General features: G+C 44.5%; 2 protein-coding genes across 10 annotated transcripts in view; both read right to left on the reverse strand.

The window, feature by feature from the left end:
* The window catches only part of PHF20 (PHD finger protein 20), a 36,898-nt gene extending 32,052 nt beyond the window's left edge, over positions 1-4,846 (reverse strand). For both annotated transcript variants that reach the window (XM_081196083.1, XM_081196082.1), the window contains exon 1: positions 4,707-4,846. The gene's annotated coding sequence lies outside the window, so the exon portion shown is untranslated. The remainder of the gene's footprint in view (positions 1-4,706) is intronic.
* Positions 4,847-16,815: 11,969 nt separating this feature from the next.
* The window catches only part of LOC308587981 (rho GTPase-activating protein 39-like), a 99,684-nt gene continuing 92,101 nt past the window's right edge, over positions 16,816-24,398 (reverse strand). For all 8 annotated transcript variants that reach the window (XM_081196054.1, XM_081196049.1, XM_081196047.1 and 5 more), the window contains 4 exons: positions 23,824-24,023; positions 22,163-22,254; positions 21,028-21,197; positions 16,816-20,383 (listed from right to left, as the gene is read on the reverse strand). In XM_081196054.1, the coding sequence (XP_081052180.1) occupies positions 20,189-20,383; positions 21,028-21,197; positions 22,163-22,254; positions 23,824-24,023 (657 nt within the window). In that variant the 3' untranslated portion in view covers positions 16,816-20,188. The remainder of the gene's footprint in view (positions 20,384-21,027; positions 21,198-22,162; positions 22,255-23,823; positions 24,024-24,398) is intronic.

Below are 24,398 nucleotides of genomic sequence, written 5' to 3' on the forward strand. Positions count from 1 at the left end.
TATTGTGAAGTAAACTACAATTTTTTGCTGAAATTTGAGGTGCTATAAATGTGAGCTACCAAGAAGCAGTGGGCATTAACAATGTTTCAAATATTAAAAATATGTTTTGCTGGTTTACATGGCTCTGTCAACAACATAACAATTGGACTACAGTAACAAATCCTATACACACAGAGACAAGCCAACATTTGATAGCCAAGCCAAAATTTGCAGTTGCCAGTAGCCTGCCAAACCCGCTGAATCCAATGAAGTCACTGTGTGGGTGGAAAGACTGCTCATGTAACAGATTTTCCCCTGTGCTCCCCATACCGCCCAAATCTGCTTCAGAAGGTTGGGGGTGCATGAGGAAGAAGATAGGGGATGTCCCACTGCACTAACAGAAGTCATTCTACTCATACAGTGCCTCTGAAAGGCTTTAGAGGCACGGAGATGAGTAAGCCTAGCACAGGTGTAGGGAACATCACCACCCATCAAGCTCTGAACTAAAGATGGTAGGTGAGCCAGTGCTTGCTTTTCTGGACAGCCCAGCACCAAGCTAGCCTTCTCCAACTGGGAGCTGGTGTGACGGGGATCTTCCCCATAGCACTGTACTGTGCTTCCAGTACAGTCCAACATCTGGGACAATCCCTACTCGCCATCCACGTCCAAGGCAAAGAGGAGGGCTGGGCTTTGTCTTGTCATGCATACCAGCGAGTGATGAGACACACACTGAGTAGAGTGTCTTAATACAACTGAAGAGTGGCAACACATCTCCCATCTTAAATGCAATGCAAACATGATCCTGCTTAGCCTTCTCTGCACATCTAAAAAAAAAATTACTGAGACATATGGAACCATGAGCTAAAATATAACTTGAGGACCTCTACTAAGCATGTGAAAAAGAATGACACCCTCTCCTCCGAAATAGCTGCACAACCGAAAAGAGAATTGAGACTTCCATAAGCTTCTGAAACTGGACCCCTACCCAAGGCCTATATGGTGCAGTGATGCAACCAAATACACATTTATTGAATGTAATTTGTTCCCAATTTAGGCAGAAATAGAAGACACACACACAGAGAGAGAGAGCTAAGGTTTCTTCTTCTGTAACTTGTTGCTGGTGAAAATCTGGTCTTGGTTAGCACAATTATTTGTGGTAACTGTATTTTGCCTGCCAGATCACCACTTTGATGAACACTATGTTTTATCAGACAAAAAGGTATGAAAGATTCAAAACAAGATTCCATAATTTTACATGTCAGCTTATTTTATTGGTCTTGCAGTGCGCACTCTCTCCCTCCCTCACACACGCACAAACACACAAGCTGCAAACTATCAAAGATGTATATGTGGATAGCCAATCCTGCTATTGTGGAACACACTAGAATGGGACATTTATAACCATGTGCCTCCCTTCTCTGATTTAAAAGGCCAGTATGTATAGCAAACCTTAAGCAAGATGCTGGCAACTAGCTCCAGACAACAGCTGCAGAGTGTCCTACTGTTTCTTACCCAGAAAACCAACCTATTAGACACCTGTACAAGGTATAATTTCCCACACCTCTTTGTAAACCAGGCAGACAGGGTTTCTCCCTTAATACAATACTATGTATTCAATATACAACACAAAAGAAAGGAAGTCTTGTCCATCTGTGTCACGGGATTCTGGGCCCAGAAGGCATAGACAGAGATATGTAGCAACTTAGCTCAGCTCTGCATATGGGAAAAATGAATGGACAGGAAAGCTTTGACAGAGCCGGGCAAGGAGCAGATTTCATGTGAGAGAAAAAGGGGGTGACTGATATTTCTATCTATCCTGTTCTCTTTTTGGTTCAGGGTGGGTTACTAAAAAATTTGTCCTTAGGCCAAAGAAATAACTGCCTAAATTTCTAAGCCTACTGAGCACTATTAGAAAGAATTACTGTACGGAAACTGTCAAGCAGGCCTCCAGTAGCGGCTATCAGGTACATAAGCAGCAAGTATTTTTTAAAAAAGTAAGTTTTAAGGTCTCCTAAGTCCCCTTTGCATGCAATGCCTAGCCAGAGGCTGTAACCCAAAGCAGCTAATCCAATAGTCACCAAAGGGACCATGACACCTCGCCAGTGGAATATAACTACGAGATAAATCAAAAGCCTTCACGGGCTTTCCAAATGAATGGATGAAGGAGCCTGAATACATTTTAAACCATCTGTGTGAATTGAGTGTGTGCTGAATCCTCATGCACAGAGCATAATATGCTTAAAATGTGTGGTCTCCACTTCCTAGGTGGTTCTCCCTCAAACAGAAACTACTTTTCCCCCAAAAGCTTTAAGACATTTAATATGTAGATGCAATTAAATGTATTACAGAATGCTGAGCTGCCACCAGATAAGTGCTTTCCACCATCAACTTCTTAATAGCACTGAAAAGTAACATAGTTTTCAAGAGCACTGCATTTTATTTATTCTGTCATGTTGAGCTTGAACATACCACAGCCAGGTGAGTTCAGGACATGCACCAAGGCTAGCATTTGTCTATGGACAGCTATGCTTTATTACTGGAGTCCAAAGGCTATTTCCTCCCACAATGGAACTGACTAGATCCAACTGACTTTGGTCAGGTCAGTTTATTATTGGACTATTATCATCCTGCATTATTCATTTTATTTATTTCTCCTTGCACTTTGTTCCTGGTCTCACCAAAGGCCTGTCTCTAGATTCTAATTCTGTTCTTCAACACCCTAAACCGATTCTATGATAATAATCATGCTTCCATACAACTGCATATTCTATTTCCTATGCTGTATCCAGCCTGGAAAAGATTCAGCACTCATAACCTTTACGTTCCATTTCCACAATGCACAGAATGTCTGTAATACTATGTCTCTGTCTGAAGACCAATCCAAGAGAGAGGGATAGTACCGAAGGCCTTCTGGCGGTTCCCTCATTGCGAGAAGCTAAGCTACAGGGAACCAGGCAGAGGGCCTTTTCGGTGGTGCCGCCCGCCCTGTGGAATGCCCTCCCATCGGATGTCAAGGTGATGGACAACTACCTGACATTCAGAAGACATCTTAAGGCGGCCCTATTCAGGGAAGCTTTTAATGTATGATATTTTAGTGTTTTTTGGTTTCTGTGGAAGCCGCCCAGAGTGGCTGGGGAAACCCAGCCAGATGGGCGGGGTACAAATAAATTATTATTATTATTATTATTATTATTATTATTATTATTACTGCACATCAAGCTCTGTTCTTGACAAGCAGCCATGGACTCCAAGTGCCAGGTTAAAAAAGAATGGTTTTATACTGCAGTAATGATTTACAGATTTAAAGAAACCACAGATGATCACACTATTTTTGACATTAACTGCTCCTGCTAGTTTACTCATGTTAATGTGTGGTAGACATTATGGGGCCCAGTACAGACATAATGCTAGCTCCCTAAACTGCAGGTGGAAGTGACCCATGCTTGGGAATATACAAACTGCCCTCTTTCTCCTCCACTTTTTGGCACAGGTTTTCCTATTTTTTCTCTTGTTCACTTAACTGTAGGTTATCATTGCATCTGTACTGATATTTGCCATTATTAATGCTGACCAGGGTTTGGAAATACAGTCTTAAGTGCAGTTATGAAGGGACCTTTTTATATGATTAGCATTAACTGTGCTTAGTACCACTGTATGAAACTGGGTATTTTCAAGTTTGGCTGTAAAATTTCATGGTGGTTTATGAATTGGAGCATATCAATGTCCTACAATGTTTCTGCATGCCTTCATTCCCACTCACTCCACCATTTTGTCACTGAAGTAATTACATAATGTGCTTTTACTATACTACAGTGGAACCTCGTGTTACGTACCGTCCTCCTTGCGAACGTGTCAGGTAACGAGCTCTGCTAACCAGGAAGTAGTTGCTCCTGGTAGTGAACTTTGCCCTGGGATGTAAGCACATCCCAGTGGCATGCGTGCAGTTGGAGGCCCCATTAGCAAAAGCGCAGCTCAGGATAAGAATGGTTTCATGTTAAGAACGGACCTCTGAAAAGAATTAAGTACCATTGTATACTATACTTTTTTCTGATGAATGTGCCGTGATATATTGCTCCAATTTATATTTATATCAGTCATACACCTTATGTGCAAATTGCCTGGAGATGGTGGTTAACCAATTAATAAATCAATGATAATACTTATTTCATGATGATTATGATTTCTGTTTTATTAGTATATCAGTGGCTCTCAAATTGGAGGCTGGAAGAGACAGAACACCTGAATGGGGTAAAACATTCAAAGGCAAGATAGTATCACTGAAGAGAAGGAATCTTTCTCCTTTCACTACCCAAGGTTTGTGGGCTGAATGCCTTCTGGCAGACATCACTCACTGATGCACACTGAGTTTGCAAGAGTGACTGCATCCCCACTATCTCATCATACCACTCTCATCAGAGAAGAAGGTTGCTAAGATAGACAGGGTGCCTTATGTGTAACTTTAGAAAGCATATTCTTCTCTAATAGCAATATTTGATTGGTAGCAAACATATACTAATGAAGCAGCAGAATGAACACAACTGTGTACGAGATTCTCCACACAATCACTTGTAGCACACATTACTGGCGTTGGTTTACAGAGCTACATGGCACAATAAAATAAAGAAGTTTGAGATACACTGAGATAAGTAATATAATCATAAATACTCAGTGGCGACATGTGTTGTGCATCATACCATAAGTAATGGCAAGAACAAATAAAATCTCACCCAGTTCACCCCCCGCAATTTGCATGCCCTCATCAGAATTGGTCAGTCCAAAGTAGGAGTGGTGAATGTCCATGATGCCTGACACAATTACGATCCCTTGCAAGTGGATGGCCACAGCCAGGCTGCGCTGAAAAACACACCTGCAGGTAAGAAAAGGCAATTGCTACATAAGGCTAAGACCAGCACTACTATGGTTTTAACATTCCTATAAAAATAGGCAGCATTCCTGGAGCAAAGATCTATAAAATATCTTCCTTGACCCACACCCTGTCCCAAATACAGAAATGTATAAACGATTCTAGGTACACACACTGATCTCGACCCCAAAATGGAATTTTGAAGGTAAATAAAAGGATTCCCCTTGAATTGAATTTCCTTATCTTTAAATAATGCTGTGTAATGTAATGTAAACCTATAAAAGGATTAGGGATGAGAAAAGTATTCTTAACTACACAAAACATCAAAAACTAATGGGCTACATTCAAATGTTTATTTCTCCATTTAGCATGTAATTTAAGCACATATGATCCTTTGAGTCTTTACTGACACATTAATGTATTTTTTAAAAAAGCTGTTGCCTGGTATATAACCCAAAATACTTTAATTATTTTCTTGAAATTCAAAGCTCTAAAAATGTAGATTTGTATTGATTACATTTAAGAAACTGTTAACTACTTGTATGAAGAGGGCTGAGGCAGTGGCAGATGAGACGATTACCTCATCCCCATTAGATAACTGGCACTAGCAGACATGGAGACAGATGGAGGTTCTGCAGGTGACACTGCACCTATGGGCAACAAATTAACAGGTGGTGATCCTATTCCCACTATGGCTGGCTACTCTTTGTTCCTGTCCCTATCTCTTCCCCCAGGATTCTGCTTCCACATTTCTTTGTATTATCTAGATCTGTTTATCCAGGACTGACTTCTTACTGAGGATTCATGCACACTTTTAACTGTGCAGGGCAGACCCTCAATTTAGTTACTGCCTCCAAGTATGGGAAGTATAATCGGGAAGGGCGGTGGGGGGGGGGAGAGGGAGGGAGGGAGGGAGGGAGGGAGGGAGGGAGAGAGAGAGAGACTTGAAATAACTAATTGTTATGGTCCAACTATTTTGTGAGATTTGGTCTTACAGCAGCAACTGGCAGTTCACCCCTGCAGAGGTAAGTAACCCATTAAGAATGTCTGCCTCCAGAGATTTCAAGAATGAAGCAGGTCAGATGACAGCTAGAGCACATATGGTGCAAGACTTGCCACAAATGCAATTGAGCGCATGCTAAAGGGCATGACTGTGCCTACTGTGAGGTGACAACGGGTGGCGAAGAAAGTATACTCTGTCACCTCCATCTCATCCTTAAGTAGCCATGGAACAGAGGTTAACATCCATCCCAATAAACAGGAGCGTAGGAAGCCTGCTGTGTTAAGTTTGCAAGACACTTCAATGATGAAATTTACTGAATCCATGATGATTTGGACAACACGGCTGTAAAAAGTCTAGATAAAGTGTAGTCTGGTTTTGTGAAAGCAGTTTTAGCTTTTGAGGTCTGAGGATGTGGAACAAGGTGCATGTAGCTGTTTGACTGACCTTGCAACTTCTCAAACTTTTCTCATTGTGGCTGATCTGAACAAGCTTGTGATGGGTGTTGTGTTTTACTGTGTAAGTCCAAGGCATGGTAAGTGCATATTTGTGTGCAGAAGCAGTGCCTGCCATTCTTAAAGAAGCAGGAGTGCAGCCACTCTTGAAGAAGAAAAACAACCACCTGGTCACAGAGGCTTATGATAACTACTTTTTAGGGAAGGTGCTTAAGAAGGGCGGTGGCAGCAGCAGTTTGGTTCCAGGTGCTCCAAGAGCAGGGTGGGCCAATATTTTCATAACCAGTGGGCCACAAGAATACTTTGTTTGGGAACCCATGGGCCGCACACTGTCTTGTCATGCAGGGATGGGGAGGCCAAAATTTGATGCTGCTCCCCCTACCTCCCATGCTGCCTTCCAAAAGCCAGGTAAGTGAGTTCCTGGGCTTTGGGAAGGAGGTGTGAGGACTCTAGGACCCTATCAGAGCCCTCATACATCCTTTCCAAAGTCCGGTGCCTCACTTACCCAGCTCTGAGAAGGCAGTGTGAGGGCTGGGAGGGGTCAAATGTTGCTGATGGCTGCCCAAAAAAGCCATAGGCCTTGGGCTGTGTGTTGGATCATCCTGTCCTAGAGGAAACTGATTATCTAGACTCATTCCAGTCTGGGTTCAGAACTGATTTGGCCTTGGTTGCCTAATCATTTACTTTCACAGAGAGATTCAGTGTTGGTCTGATGCAGTCTCTCTCCCTCTCTCTATATATATACTGTATTTTTTGCACCATAACACTCACTTTTTTCCTCCTAGAAAGTAAGGGGAAATGTCTGTGCGTGTTATGGAGCGAATGCCTGTGGGTGGCGGGGGGGATCTGCTGCAGTCGTGAGCAGAGGATCCATGGTTCCCCTTCCTTCCCTCCTCTGTGGTTACAAAGCATGGATCCACATGTATCCTCAGGATTTTTGCATTGGGCTACTCCAAACTCACTGTCAGATCACATGTCTGTGGCCACAGCATGAACCACAAAAATCATATATCCACTATTTCGTTTAGAATATTTTTTTCTTGTTTTCCTCCTCTAAAAACTACGTGCGTGTTATGGTCTGGTGCGTGTTATAGAGCGAAAAATACGGTAAATGTCCAGTAGCACCTTGGAGACCAACTAATTTTGTTTTTGGTATAAGCTTTTGTGTGCATGCACACAATACACTAGTATCTGAAGAAGTGTGCATGCACACAAAAGCTTATACAGTCATACCTCGGGTGAAATGTGCTTCAGGTTGAGCGCTTTCGGGTTGCGCTCCGTGGCAACCTGGAAGTAATGGAGTGTGTTACTTCTGGGTTTCACCACTAGCGCAGACCATCAAAATGACATCACGCACATGCGCGGAAGCAGCAAAACGTGACCCGCGCCGTCGCGTCTTACGTTCCATTCAGGATGTGAATGGGGTTCCGGAACGGATCCCGTTCGTATCCCGAGGTACCACTGAACCAAGAACAAACTTAGTTGCTCTCTAAGGTGCTACTGGACAACCTATCTATCTATCTATCTATCTATCTATCACAGAGACAGAGGTGAAGTGCAACCTTGTTGCTTCTATTCAATTGTTTCATGGCTTTCAACTGTAGTACCTTACTGGACCAGTTCAGCAGGATCCCCCTCCCTCTTTTAATTGTAAACATGCAAATTGTATTGATGAAGCTAAATTGCTTGACAACAAGAAGTGGAAGAAGTGGTAAATATTCTGCTGTTTCACAGGCAGTTTTCCATACTTGCAGGAACTAAGCCGGCAAGTTTTTTAATCTTGAGAAGGAGAATGCTTTGTCCCGTGGTACATGGAACAGGTAGGCTGATCATATAGCTTATCCAAAATAGTGGCTAAGTCTTCAGTAAACCACTGTATTATAGTGGTTCCATGCATACCTACAAGGCCTGTTCTACAGCAGGGCATTGGGTGCCTGCATCTTGGCCTTGTGGGGGGTGAAGCAGGTAACTTCTTGTCTCTATTGCTGTTGAACATGAAGCTGTTCAAGACAGTCATTAGGAAATTTGGGGTGTGATGTCATCAGTATGCAAATGACTCCCAGCTCTACTTCTCTGTTACATCAGAGTTAGGAATAGATATGCAAGTCTCCCTGGACAAAGGGATTGATGAGCGTCAGTTAAGATGAATCTTGATAAAACAAAGGCCTTGTCAGTTCCCAGGTCTGGGGAGTGGACACATTGCCTGTTCTCTCTGAAGAACAGGTGCAAAGTCTGAGGGTACACCTTCATCCACTATTGTTGCTGGCGGCCCAAGTGTCCATGGTAGCCAGGGGTGCCTTTTACCAACTTTGGCTGGTGCACCAGCTGTGACAGTTCCTGGACAACCTAGACACAGAGATTCATACATTGGTAACGTCAAGGCAGGATTTCTGTAATACACTCTTTGTGGGGACGCGCTTAAGGTTGGTCTGGAAACTGCAGCTTGTGCAGATTGCTGCTGTTATGTTGCTGAGTGGAGCTATACCTATACCAATAGTATATGACAGCACTTTGGAAAGAACTGCCCTGGCATTTTTACTACTGCATAAAATCAGCATTTCCCCCATGTGATTATCAGTAAGATATTGTTATATATTATTTTTAATTGCTCTGTCAATGCTTAAGAAATAAAACTGACAGATATGTGAGTAATGCTCAAGATTGGCATGTCTGTGTACATTGTTTTTTGAGAATTGCTTGTTGTTTGAAGAAAAGATACAGAAGAAGAAGAAGAAGAAGAGTTTGGATTTGATATCCCGCCTTTCACTCCCCTTCAGGAGTCTCAAAGCGGCTAACGTTCTCCTTTCCCTTCCTCCCCCACAACAAACACTCTGTGAGGTGAGTGGGGCTGAGAGACTTCAGAGAAGTGGGACTGGCCCAAGGTCACCCAGCAGCTGCATGTGGAGGAGCGGAGACGCGAACCCGGTTCCCCAGATTACGAGACTACCGCTCTTAACCACTACACCACACTGGCTCTCAACCTGAATATTATGCAACAGATAAACACAAAACTACTGGGAAAGTTTTAATTCCCCAAGGCTGTTTCTAGTAATAGTAACTGTTTGGCGGAGTCAAACGGAATATATTGTGATAATAAGGATTGTTGGAAAAAGAATATTTAAAGAAAAAAATGTTTAGCAGAAATCATCAATATTTCTGTTTTTCCTCTATCCTTTCTGCTGCATTTGCAAAAGCTGTTCCTCATAAATCTATAGTAAATTTTATTTACCATTTCTGCATCTAAAAGACCTCTTCCCTATTTGGGTACCAATACCCAAGTACAAAATATATTCATATCATATTGTAACATACTGTATATAGTGTGTGATGAATTTATACATTGCCACCAATTGTATTTTCCTGTTCCTAAAGTGCATTAGTTCTGCACTCTATGATTGAGTCTATCAAGTATTTGTAGTGATTTAAATTAATTTAAATTCATGTTAACCAGAGAGGATCAGTTATGCTCTGTAATGTCCACTGATACAATCCTTTAAAAGAGAGTACTGTATTTTTCGCCCTATAGGACGCACTTTTTCCCCTCCAAAAATGAAGGGGAAATGTGTGTGCGTCCTATGGGGCGAATGCAGGCTTTCGCTGAAGCCTGGAGAGCGAGAGGGGTCGGTACGCACCTACCGCTCTCGCTCTCCAGGCTTCAGGAGAGCCCCACCACCAGCCCCACAAGCTCGGGGGACAGCGGGGAGGCGGAACGCCGCCATCCCGCTGTCCCCCGACTTGATTAGAAGGCTGGCGGGGGGGGGGGAGAAGCCTGCTCCTCCCCGTTGCCAGCCCCGCAAACTCGGGGGACAGCGGGGAGGCGCAGTGCGCCATCCCGCTGTCTCCCGACCTGGTTTGGAGGCTGGCGGAGGGCTTCCCCCTCCCCCAGCCCTGCAAGCTCCTAGAGCGATGCCAAAGCTGCGTGCAGCTTCGGCATGGCTCTGGGTCCCGTTCTGGGGGCGGGGGAAGCTCGGGCTTCCCCCGCCCCAGCCCCGCGCCTTGGGGGGGGAATAAAATTTTCCCCCCTTTATTCCCCCCCCCCAAATCTAGTTGCGTCCTATGGGCCGGTGCGTCCTATAGGGCGAAAAATACGGTAACTACAATGTGGTGCTAAGGTTCAGCCTAGACAGCATATTCAAAACAGTATCCACACTAGAGGAATAAATCTGCTGCCATTATAGAGCAAATTACAACTGTATTCAGCCACTGATTTCTGCTACCACTCCACTTGAAAAACTGAAACTTCCAGCTTACTAGAACTACCAGCTACTAATTCTTCCTCCTCTGCCCTTGCTCAGTTTGCATACCATACCAACATATGAAGCTGCCTTACGAGTCAGACCATTGCTGGATCTAGTTCAGTACTGCCTACACTGACTGGCAATGATGCTCCAGGGTTTCAGGAGTTGCCATTAATTGAACCTGGGATATTTTGCATACAAACCAAGTGCTGTACCACTGAGCCAGGACTCTTACTTTAATTCCCTAAGTCTACATACATAGCAGTTTAAAGGACTGAGTGGGTAAATGAAGGTACTGCAAATACAGCTACTTTGATTTTTCCGATAATCACACAAAGCAACAGGATTATATTTGTGCAATTTCCTTGAAGGTATTTATCAGGCTGTGTGGTCGGTCTGCAGCATACACACCACAAGTTGCATAAACAGCAGGAGTTTGTGGCACATCTGAGCAGGAGCAAGAAGTACTGGGAGCCTGGCTACAGCAAAGTGTCATCACCCCCATGCTCTGCTGGCCTCTCCTGTTCTGCATACTCCTAAGGTTAGTAGGGTCTGAGGCAAAACCAAACCATTGTCGAGAGGTTGCCTGTACTGTATAATAAATCTAGCATACACAAATCTACCATACACCTTTTCATTCTTTGGGCTTGAAATACTGTGGCACATTTGCTTAAAAAGTCATCTATTGTTGCATTTAGAAAAATGAGGAGGGTCAGTAAAACTATCCAGCTAATTATGTCTTCAATTTACTATTTATTTAAATATCATTATATTTTCCCTTCATTAAAATAATAACATGGATGACGGTACTATTCTGTTTGATTTACAGCCCTCCAGATCAGCTTTGTCATCTTGCCACTGAAACACTGTGTGCTGATATCTTAGCTTCCAAGTAAAAGAGGATCGAATTATAATGCAGTAGCATTAACAAGAAAGGAAAAGTAAATATAGTTTACAAGCAGGTGATATACTAAAGTTTTAGCAACTCTGGATAAAAGCTGTCTGAGTATCTTGGTCCTGAATTTACTTTGATCCCACAGGCAATGTTTATTGTACAATAAGTTAAAATACATCCTCCCATGTGGTTTTCTGTGGCAGACTGAATATGCCCAATTCTTTGGGAACAAAATATATCTAGGTTTCTAGGTAAAATACCCACGAATACTTGCCACTCCAGCCTATTTTCCCATAGGCACAGAAAAGGTAAGCAAAGTGAATTTGAAACACGCAAAGTGAAACCACATTTCTCAAAAGGCCTTACAAACGAATACCCACAGCCAACATGAAGGGCACTGACCTATTCTAACAATATAAGCCCTAAGGGCAAGCAATTAGGAAAACATATGTTATGTAACTGCAACGCCCATTATGACTGTCAAGAAAATAATACAGACTCCAGGTCCCAGCAATTCATCACCACCTTTAATTATTACAAGAGATAATCTCTGCCCAAGGAGAAGAGGGAACAATTATCAAGGGTGTCACTACGCCCTAAGTGGCAATTATTGCGGCCACTACTAGAACACTTTCCTTAAAAAAAAAAAAAACCCACTGGTCGTGGGGCTCTCAATGAAGCCAAAGTAGCCAATGAACCAAACCACGCGCGCCAGTCCTGTGATACAAAAAGATGCGTAAGCTGGCGTGTTATTAAAGGGGGGGGGGGATGAAAGCGCAACTGCGTCTCGATCCAAACCGGACGCTGCGCCTTGAAAGGGATGAGCGGAGTCTTGGCTGATGCAGAACCTGCCACGACCAAGGTCACGTTACTGGCATCCTAGAAACACAGCATCCCTTCTTGCCCAAGAGGAGGAGGAGGAGGAGAAGCTCGCCTGCCCTTTTGGCTTCCCTCCGCTGACGGGGGCCGAGCGGCGTCAGCGGCTTCCGACCAACAAGAAGCATGGTGCCGGGAGGAAGCCGAGCGCTGCGAAGAGACCCGCCGCCGACACCCGCCCGCCCCTTCGCAGGCGGCGCGGGAGACGTGACGGGCCCCTCCGGGAAGCCTCGCGCCGGTCCCACGCGGGCGCCGAAAGCCGCTCGGACGCCGCCGGAGGGACCGGCAGGCCAGCCAAGCACCTTCCCGGCTCCCGCTGAAGGAGCCTCCGGGGACCCGGAGCCCGGAGGGAAGAGGCGCCGCCCGGGCCCCGGGACTCCCTCCTCTCCGCCACAGCCGCGGCTGGTCCCCGCCCCTCTCCGCCTTTGTGAGGCCGCGGCGGGAACTCTCCTGCGCTCGCTGCCGGGCTCCCCCCCCCCCGCCCGCCCGCCTCCCTCTCTCCGCGGGGCCGCCGAGGGAGCGCCATGTCCTTACCGGGGAGGGGGGGGGTTGCTTCTGGTACGTGCCAGGGGCTCGAGCCGCGGGGGGGCAGGGGCCGCCGCCAGTGATCCGCTCGCGAGTCCAGACCAGCGCCGCCGCCGACTGAGCAGCGCCACAAAATGGCCGACGCGACTGCGGCGCCGCTAGCTCGCCCGCCCGCCGCGAGGGGAGGGGAGGGTCCTCCTGTGGGAGGGGCGAGGGGGCGTGGCTCCGGCGGAGAGGGCTCGGGGGCCCTCGCGCAAAATCCAGGCGGCGGCGGCGGCGGCGGCCCGTCACGCGCGCACCCATCTCTCGGGACCCGGAAGGCGTTGCTGCTTTCCCGTTGTCCAGTGTGAGTTCGCCAGTGAGAGGAACTCACGACACGGGCAGCGAGCGCGTGCTTTTTTTTAAATACGCGCTGCTGCTGGGCTCAGGTGTATTAAATCCTTGGAGAGAGGGGCCATCAGCCGCAAATTAGGGACCACGTTTAAGCAGTGGCGTAGCGTGGGGGGTGCAGGGGGGGCCGGCCGCACCGGGCGCAACATCTGGGGGTTAGGGTTAGGGGGCGCAAATCCACGGGTTAGGGGGCGCAAATTACTTGCCTTGCCCCGGGTGCTGACAACCCACGCTACGCCACTGCGTTTAAGACATACCAAACCTTTCACGCGGGGAACAGAGCAGAGTTCAGGGACTGGAGTACGTGCTTCGTATACAGTGATACCTCGGGTTAAGTACTTAATTCGTTCCGGAGGTCCGTTCTTAACCTGAAACTGTTCTTAACCTGAAACACCACTTTAGCTAATGGGGCCTCCTGCTGCCGCCGTGCCGCAGGAGCACGATTTCTGTTCTCATCCTGAAGCTAAGTTCTTAACCCGAGGTACTATTTCTGGGTTAGCAGAGTCTGTAACCTGAAGCGTCTGTAACCCGAGGTACCACTGTACACAGCAAGTTCTCTCTGATCCCAACCACAGCCACTGGTGTAGTGGTCAACTCTGAAGTGCAGGCACGCTTCAAAGATAGCGTTGCACCTTGGCTTGTGAGCTTATACAACAACAAAAATTAAATATGATTTTTTTGACCAATGCAGACATTACGGCTTCGGTATCAAGGCAATTTTCTGCTCACTCGCTCTTCCAACCAGGGGCGTACCTTGAGGTTGGCCATGTTGGCTCTTAGCCCCCCTGCCAAGGGTGGGTGGGTGTGCAAAAAAATTGCTTCTCTCCACTCTGGTTTGGAGTGGCTAGGAGCCATTTTGCTGGGAGGAGAAGCAAGTTGGTTTAGAATCTTGCTGATTATTTAGGGTGCTCTTTTCTTTTAAAATGCAGGTTATCCTTGTTTGTTATTTTTCTGGTTTTTAAAAATGTTGTTTTAATGTTTATTTTAATGTTTCTTCTCAACATTTTCCAGGAGAAAATCAGGACCAGATTCTCCCCTTTCAGGTTTTGGAGGAAACAGTTAAATAAGGTTATATAACATAACTCCTCCTCAGTCCGATGCTCTGAGCAGCAGTCAGAATCTCTGATGTTGGCGACGAGATCACTGACCATAATCAGAATACAGCGTAAAGCGTTACGGAGTCGAGTTTCGCCGGCTTTAGAGACCTCTTCATATATAGTTAGATTCTTACACTGGCCATAGGGTGGCAGTATTTCCCTAAACACATTCTTTGTTTCCATTCCATTAACTGAAGAAATCAGCCGCAGGTTATCGAGAATGAGCAGCAGTGCTTTTTTTCTTAAAAAAAATGTTTAGGGGTACTCTTTCCCTGCCAAGTTTTGATGGGCAGAATTTTACTTATTCTGCCTAATAATATGGACAAGTTGTTGTTGAAGATTGAGACCAATCATATACCCCCTTGAAACTGCCCCAAGCAGCTTGTCTATTTGGGAGTATCAACACCTATTTATTAGATGATATGGAACCATTGCTTTTGTGTGTTTACACATATACCTTTTTAAAAAAAGTTGCACCTTCCCTGAAGTACTGAGTACTTCCAGGTGGGTTGGAGTGGGGGGCTAAATAGATGGTAGATTGAAGTGAAAATTCCATGTTCTCATGTCTACCATTACGTTTGTTCTCAGCTATGATGTCCACAATGAGAAGCTAATATCCAGTTCTGCACAGAAACTGGAATGTGCACACCCAGTGTTAGCTTCTAGAGCTCTTTTTTGGCTGGAAGCTACAGGCTTTGAGTTGAAAATTCTGCCCCCTGAACTCAAAGGTAAAAATAAATAAATAATAATAATTTTATTATTTATACCCCACCCATCTGGTTGGGCCTCCCCAGCCATTCTGGGCGGCTTTCAAAAAAATATTAAAATACTATAATACATCAAACATTAAAAGCTTCCCTAAACAGGGCTGCCTTCAGATGTCTTCTAAAAGTCTGGTAGTTTTTGTTTTCTTTGACATCTGGTGGGAGGGCATTCCACAGGGAGGGCGCCACTACCGAGAAGGCCCTCTGCCTGGTTCCCTGTAACTTGGCTTCTCGCAGTGAGGGAACCGCCAGAAGGCCCTCGGTGCTGGACCTCAGTGTCTGGGTAGAATGATGGGGGTGGAGACGCTCCTTCAGATATACTGGACCGAGGCCGTTTAGGGCTTTAAATGTCTATGTGGCTCTCCCCAGTCACACCTCTCACCAGCCATGCTTCATGCCCTTGAGTGCTCTTGACTAGCGAGAATGTGTCCTTGAACTGTGTTCTTGCTTGTCGCAATGGAGGGGTGTGTGACTTTTACCTGTTGTTCCACCTATTTTTAATATGGTTCTGCCTCGCCACAAACATGTGGCCTCTAGATTGCCCATGCGGGAATGTGACCCTCGGGCTGAGAACTGCTATCCACCCTTGACCATCCTGATTCACTGATGTCCTTAAATAATTGCTTCTCCATGTGACCACGTGGGACTATTTGCAGTGTTGAGACAGCTCTTGCGATGAGGGAAGGGTGCTTCCTGCACGCTCAAGAACACATTCTATTATTTCACTTTTCTGGACTAAGCCAATGAGCTGAAATCACTACTGTTAGAAGACAGACAACAAATTGCAAGCAGGAATGGCTGGTAGGTAAAAAGTCAGCTAACGGAATTGGAGGGGGGATAAAGCCCGTTTTCATACACTCCTCTAGATATTCCTAACCAGAAAACTTCAAGCTGCAGAGTTCACAAATATTGACCTGCAATGTATCAACCTTTTGACTGATATAACCTTGATGTTATTTGCATTAGCACTAAGATTAGGAGCTAATATGCATTCCTGGGTAGTGTAACCTGGAAAATGATCTGTGGAGGGTGAGGACCAATTTTTATACAAACCTATATAGTATGAACTGTTTGCTTTGCATGTGCTTAACATTTATTCATCATCATCATCATCATCATCATCATCATCATCAAACTTTTTATTGCCCAAGGCAACTCAAAGTGGCTTGTAACCAAACAACTCCCCCTCAATACACACATTAAAACTGAGAAACAAAAATATATTAAAAACATCCAGGTCACAGATAGTTAAGAGGCTAGAGGCCTGGTTAAAGAGGAAATATTTTGCTTGGCATCGAAAAATATAGAATGATGCTGCCAGGTGATCCTCTGTGGGGAGAGCATTCCGCAAACAGGGAGCAACCACTGAAAAGGCCCATTCTTGTGTTGTTTACCCTCCAGACCTCCTATGGAGGAGGCATACATAGAAGGGCCTCAGATGATGGTCCATATTGGTTCATATGGGAAGAGGTGGTACCTGAGGTTCTGGTAAAATGAATACTCTGCTATGTCCCAAAACCACAAAAGAGACACCACCACAAAGAACTCAAAAGTAGGATGATTTTTTTAAAAGACTGACTGCCATTAACAATGTAAATAAGTTATAGTCACTATTCAGCCAGGAGAAAAGGTGGGGAGAAAGCAGGTATTATGAAAGGTAGTTTAAATTCATGCCTTTAGTCAAGGCACAGTTTGTCTAAATCTAAATCGTTTAAAAACACATAGAAAACAATGATGAACCACAGATGTTTAATTATTCTTTAACAACAGTAAGGGACAGTATGTTTTGCTGATTCACATTTACAAACATGTTGGCAAAAAGAAAACAATATCCAGTGTAATTTTTAGCCTATTTTACAGCCCTTGAGGGGGGAAAGCCTTAATATAACAGCCTGTCTATGCTTCTGTTAAGTGCCAGGGAGAATTTTAATCATTACCCACTCTGTAATTGGCCGCAGTGTTTAAATCTGGGAAACCTGTGCACCCAGAGGACATCCCAAAACAATTTTAAAAGCCTTTTTTAAAGGAGCGGGGATGTATGGCATACTAAAAATTGGTCAACACTTCCCATTTTTCAAAAGAATTATTTGTGTAAAATGTAGTTGCTCTATGGTATGGCCACAAACAGAGTCAAGTCCTTAGTATGCTGCATGGATATGAGCTCTGTGTGAAACAGAGAAAATAAATTTACATCAAGATTTGTAATAGAAGCAGGCCCAGGGTACTCTGTTTCAGGCAAGTTTGGGAAGTGTCAAAAGTAGGAGTTTTTCTAATCCAACATATTTACTTGGGAATAAGATTGAGTTTGATGGGACTCGCTCCCAAATAAGTGTTTGTAGGATTCCAGTTCTAACAACCTGGCACAAAGAGTGAACAGCACTGGCCAAATTCTGAAAAAGGAGCCTTTTTGAATAGCACCCAGCTCCTCGGAAGACACAGGCTAATCTACTTCATCAAGTGCAGCTCAGGAAGAGATAGCAAGGAGCATTCTGCACATGTCACAGTGATTGCCTGAATTCTGGATTCAGCTCAAACAACATGTTACAGGCAGCTGTGTGGATATCACCCACATGTGTCTCCCTGGCAATGTAAGGGGTGGAAAAGTCATATGACATGCTGCAATGCAGTTTCTGTAGCCACCTGCCTTATGTAAAGTAGGGAAACATGAATGCAAATTGCATCACCTATTCCGCACGTTACTAGTGAGATGTGCATGTCCACATAACATGTCGTTTGGGTTCCAGAGAATGGCTCTGTTCCGATACAAGAAATCAGAAATCCCCAAATTTCTTGGTAATTTAATTGAAAAGTAGCTAACTCTCAAAAGATAGCTAGAAAAAGGCACACTATAAAGGTGAATGGGAACTTTGGCATTACCAAATAAACCAAGCTAAAGGATCTTTTACAGCAGAACTGGCTCAAATAGGGAAACAGTAGCATACTTTGGTTCCACATAATGAGATGGAATAATCTAGTAAGAGTCACAGTGTCTGGAGATCAAAGGATAATGTGCATTCCTCTATCCATGAAGATCACATCAACCACTATCTGAGAAGTACTAATTCGGTCCGAAGACTCATCACACTGGCACAGGAAAGGCTCAAAGCACTGACTGTAAAAGGATATACAACCTGACTCAATTTTCCAAGATTCTGTCCTTGTCATTTCCATCAACTGGCCTCTTCCCAAGGAACCCAAGCCTGCAAGTCTGTTCAAGGGCTTTCTGAAGGAGCGGCACCCATTTCCAAAATGACGGAGAGGCAAGGACATGGAAGGCTCCTGTTTCAGGTATGTGTCAGCAAAGTGGCAAGAGAAAGGTGTAGAAGTACTGAGGCAGCAGTCCTACCCCTTCCCCTTAATCAGCAAGGACTCCCTGACTAGTGGAAGGGCAAAGTGGTCAGAAGACTTCAGCCTCGGTGAGAAAAATCCAACTTTCTGTGAAAGGGTGAAATGAAGTTCAGAGTATCATGGCATCAAACTGCTCTTCTTGCTTAGCATAATTGCTCTCTTCTACCTTAAGACTACAACCTGTGTTTTTCAAACCAGAAGTACTGACTGAGGTCCTAACTAATATGGATGAAGGAAATCCATGATCAGATCTCCCAATGTCTTTTTCTTTCATTTAAAAAGCAGTCACTGGCGGGGACTTAACCCTTTACTCCTCTCACTATTTGCCCAATTTAAAGTTCAGAGATGAGGGAAGAGACAGGTATTATACGGATACTGATTTTCCTACCGCACTGGATCATGCTTCTCAGCTAACAGCAGCTTGGGAAGGGCAATGTAAGTCTGGAAAGTGCAATGGACATGAAGGGTTCAGCTCCAAACCAGTTCAGCCTCCCTACAGCTTCTTTTAACCAAAGAAATAGATATCAGGAGATCTGATCAAGGAGTTCTCTCGTGTTATGTCTAGTTTGGCTTTGTAAGCCTGAGTGGGAAGCAGAACACAACAGGCATATCTTGAGCTCAGTAAAAGCCTTCATGCTGATCATGTTTGCTCATAACATCTTCACAACAACTTGATACCGATTTTAGTCTATGTTGAAGTAAGGAGGAGAAAGGCAGCAGGAGTCATAACTGACTGCATTTTTTAACATATAAAGTTCCATTCTGGAGAAACAATCTGTAAGCTATTTACATTGCTGTGACCTAGCTTAAACTCAAGGGGACAAGGATCATTGCCATTTGAGACATCTAACCCAATGAAAAAGTATATTTGGGCTAAAAAAAATAGCTTGAAATTTAATCAGCCTCTTTCTAAGGTACTATACAGCAGGGGAAGAAAGCAACAGGCAGTCTCCCAAACTCCAGTCCATGACTGCTTTTCACTGTGGGAAAAGGTTGCTGTTAAATAGCTTGACCTTGGTTTCCAACACTTGGTCCTTCTAATATGAATTGAGTAGTAAAAGTACTCCAGGCATGAGGAGAGTCAACCTGGATCGCAAGCCACAGCTCATCCAGTGCTGCCAAACTGAACCTTTGGTAAGAGTGGTGTGTTTTAAGGTAGCAAAGACAGGTAGAAGAGTTGGAGAAGGATGCAGCCAGCAATTTGAATGGCAGTACTGGCTGCAGCAGGTTTGCTCCAAGGCAGGATATGTGCTATAGTAGCCTGAGACAACAACCCTTTTCCTTCTGGGGGTGAAGCTTGATTAGCGAAGTTTCCAATCTTCAGGTGGTGGAAGCAAAATCCCAGTATCTGAGAGCAGTTGGTTCCCAATAAACATTCCACTTTGAATGTGCAGTGGATTCCCAGTGTAATGCAAAGCGGTTCCAACTTTTGTGCTTTGACAATGCAGTGGCTGCTGCCTCTGGCATCTTGACTTCCTAGGAATCAACTGCTGCAGGTTCTTAGGAGGGCCCTCACAGCATGGTCTGAGAGTTGGCTCCCTGATGCCTCAAAACCCTTTCTAGTATGATGACTTCATTATTATAGGGTTTCCTTGGAGACATTAGCGGTGTTGCTGGGGCAAGGAAACAGCTGTTGAAGCAACAGAAGCAACCCGAGGAGCCCGGAGCCTGCAGAGGGGAAGTTCCATGGCTCAAAGAAGGTAATACTGGCAAGAGATCCTTGCTCCCTTCACATGGTGTTGCCTGAAGCCAACCCTTCACACCACTCCTTTGATAAAGCTGGTGTCCAAGTGCACAATTAGCATGCGCAAGAAGGACATCTCTTTGCGAGTGTTTTCAAAGATAACTCTGGGATCATCAGATTGGCATCGCAGACAGTTTGGGGCCATCACCATGGCTAAGTTGTTTACATCCATCTTGGTTTTGCCCACATTGGTTGGCTGAGCAAAAATCTGTGAAATAAAGAAGGTGCAGCTCAAATAAACTCAAAGATACATAGATGTAAAATTCTGGAAATAGCCCAGAAGATTTAGTTGTCCCACAAAGAATCACTTACTCCCGCTAGTGTCGATACGCTGCCAACTTTAAGAAAGAATTTCATATAGGAGATATAAATATATTATTATTGCGGGTCCTAAGACCCGCAGCCAAGACTGCCTCTGATACACGTTAGAAGAAATGAAGTTTGAATCTTCAGAGGGTTTTATTCAATTGTCATTCTTCCCCTAGTGGAAGGTTCTTTGATTTAGCAATGCCTTTTGTCAGTGGAGCAGAGATAGAGACATTCATCGGCTACTTCCCTTTTGTTCGGCAGCCCCCGCCCCACCTCAAATCACCTCTCGGAAGTTGGCAAGCCCTTTAGAACAGCATGGGACGTGGCAACATGCGGAGAGGAAATACTTCGAGAGGTTCTTAATCCCTGTTCCACTGATGGAAGGCTGTGCTGGATTAAAGAGCCTTCCACCAGTGGAAGTATATCAACTGGATATAATCCAGAATATTTGCAATGCAGAATAAAGCGAGATGTTCCAGAGTGCAGCTACCGTATGCTGCTTCAGAATGATTCCTAGTCTCAGAAATGCAGTTACCTACATACCTGTAAGAAGTGAATGAGGTAACACAAAACCAATTTGTTGAGCTCAGGCAGGAGTTCCACTACTGCTACAGCAGCATCAGGGTTCTCATAGTTGCTGATACACTCCTTGTAGAATTGCTGTGGGATGACAGGCTCCTCCAGCTCCCGGTACCACAGCTTCAGCAAAGAAGCTGCAAGGGCAAGAAGGGAAAAACCAGGCACTTTCAACAACAGCTGCTTAACAAATAAGCTTTCTGGGTCAGAGACATCTGTCCTGAAGCAGATGTTTAATTGAATAAGGGTACAACACTCCTGCTCCTCCATCTTATGCTAAATAAGACTGTTCTTCCCCAGAGGAAAGAGAGCACCACCCATTTCATTGAGATTTATGGTTTCAGACCTTTGAAATCACAGGACACAAATCCTAAAGGGGCTAGGGTAGCAATGGCCTGTGGCTTCAGAAGTAGGTATTAAAAGCTTTGGTTTAGATAGGGAAGAAACATAAGAACACAAGATGGATCTATCTCAGTGTACTGTGATTTGGAGTGTGACTGAAATGTTAAGGTAAGAGGAAATCTACTGGAGGGCAGAATGCTGGAAATGGAGCAGTTGGGTATGGAAAAGGAAATGGGCATGGAACAAGGGTGGGTGGGGAGGGAATGAGTTTTTTGGGTTAGGAAAAGGTCCCAAATCAAAGATCACCTGTTTTGAAGGCTTCTGAATAAAAGTAAGTTCCTGCTATTTATTTGATTCCCATTCTCTCATGAATGAAAACAGTTATATTGTTAATCTGGGTCTACTTTCCACGGAATTGAAGGATTTGAGCACCTCCCCACAAAAGTAATGTCTTAATGGTGAGGCTGTGACGGGGGACAGGATCACAAAAAGAAAACAGGCCTTTTCAGCAGTGCAGCCTTCCTCCTGCTGGTTGGAATGTTCTCCCAGATGATTGAGTAATATTTTTTCTTGCAACAGTTGGCAAATGTGGGGGTGGGGGGTGGTGCTGTTCTGCAGAGGTCAGGGGATGGTGGGTCTGTTTTATGGTGTGATTGTACTTTTAATCTTTAAGTTGTTGTGAGACCTTTTCGTAAAGTAATCAAGAAACAAAACAAACAAATCTGGGCGAGAATACAGCAGCTGCGTTGTTTATCCATACCTGGTATATTGGGATCACCAACGTTGTTAGGAATTTTCCACTGATCAACCTGTAGCTTGAGTGCATTGACTTCATCAATGTCACCAGGAATTCTGAAAGCAGACACAGAGATTCATCAATAAAGACCAACTGAACAGAGGAAGCAAATCCCACAGATCCAGGAACCAGAGGAATAGACAAGACTACATACTTCAGAAAGCCATGTACAGAGTTGTTTGACAAGAATGCCATAGTTAGTGTTATACAAGTAGGACACGAACCAAAACATTGCAGTTTAGAGTGCATCTGTTTGATATTTCCCCTTAAATGGGGGTGGGTTGGGGTAGGGAGAGGGGTACTAAAGGTGTCTCTACCTGCTCTGCTTAAGGACCAGAAACCTTGGCTCTTCCTCTCCCTGAGTCTTTCAATTCCAGCTGGTCATTACAAGAACTCTATTAACTAAGAAATAGTGCCAGAGTTTGCTTTTCCCCTCTTATCTCCCAAACTCTTTTCCTTTCAGGTCATGACTTTTATAAACTTTTAGACTAAGCCTCAAGGCATCATTATCATCAACATTTGTAAACTGTTCTGGGAGCCTTTTATGGCAGAAGAATGTGACTTTAAAATGCTATAAACAAACAAACAGACCAAGCCGCAATATTTGGGGGGTCTCATTAATCTACTAATTCCTCCCTCTTGAGCATGGCAGCTGTGGCTAAATGAAGAGTCATGTTCTGAGAGTGAGTATTTAATTAATATAGAGGATTCATTTTTAAACAGTTTTTGCCAAAACAATGGCCTTATTGGTATGGCAGACATGTTGGGGGTATGTTATATTTCTAAAAATGCCTTTATCAGCAGCAGCCCTAGTATGGGGATACAAACTGCCACAATGAGACTTCCTTCCTTCAACTATGATGCAGATGTCAGCACTGCCATAAATCAAGCTCTGGCTCTAAATGGTTTAAACAAGCTAAGCAGCTAAAAACGCAGCCCCTTCCCCATGTTATGCCAGAGAAGTTTCTTTACAACTTTTCAACTTGTGGTCTACGGGGCCTGTCCAGTTTTTTTGTAGTGGCTTCTTCATTCTATAAATATTTTTATTAGTTGTTTCCAGATGCAATTCCTTGCCCTTGATTTTCAGAACAGAGTGCAAAAACAAAGTAAGTTCCCCACTCTCAAGGCCCTAGATTAGGTAGTATCTCTACTGGGGGGGGGTGAGCAGTGGCAATTCCTCTTCCCATCCTAGCTAACTCTGACAAAGCTAGCAATGGCTAAATGGCCTTCGCAAACACGGTGATATTCTAGGAAAGGAGATTAAATCACAGAAAACATGCACAGCTGATGCACATGTACCACAGTTCTCTCCCCACCCCCAATCCAAAATATGCAGATGGGTAGATTAGAGATTTTAGCCTCAGGTTTTAGGAGCGAGTTCATATGTACTAGCATAAGCCTATTTGTTTGGAAGCAACTGAGAAGGTGGCACGAGTCCCTGGAGACCTCATAAATCTTTTGCTGTGGTTTGAAAGCTGCTTCCTCTCCTAAAACTGTTTGTAAAAACGAGGCTTGAGAGGATGCAGTTCCACTAGGGCAAGGGGCAGAAATGCCATGCATCTCCAACTATCCGGTCAGCTATACAGTAATCAATCCTTTATGTAGCTCCGGTCGGCCAACCTCACCTGAATATTCCCTCAGTCTGTTCTCCCCCCAGTTCCAAAACTTGCTGAGACAGCTGTGTTTGTACCCAAGGTAGCTTGTTATCAGGATACATGTCCTGCTGCCGTAACATGATTTCCTCCAGAGAACTGCCAAACAGTGAAGGTGTTACAATAGCATTCTTGGCATGTATTATCTCTTCAATTGTAGGCTTCCGGAGACCCTATAAGCAAAAAGGGAAAAGGAAAAGAAAGGATGGAAAACAACGATGAACAGATTTGCATAAGAAACAATCACATGGAAATCCTCCTAGGAAAGCATTTTGTATTTGCTCTGAATTTTTAAAAATAATTATCTATGTCAGAACCTGTGTGGATGAGCATGTTAGCTGTGGCCTGTTTGTGCTGTATGCAGCACCCATGGGGGGGGGGGGAAGGATGCATATTCACAATTAAGCCATGGGTAGTTTATGCAGTGCCTTCCAGATTTTGGATTCCGATGCCCATCAGCTCTAGCAAGCACGTGCAATGGAAGTTGTAGTCCAGCAACATATGGAGGGCACCATGTTGCTCTCCCCTGGCTTAGTGTGACATGGTAA

The sequence above is a fragment of the Podarcis bocagei genome, assembly GCF_964188305.1.
Source record: "Podarcis bocagei genome assembly, chromosome: 5".
Lineage (NCBI taxonomy): Eukaryota > Metazoa > Chordata > Lepidosauria > Squamata > Lacertidae > Podarcis > Podarcis bocagei.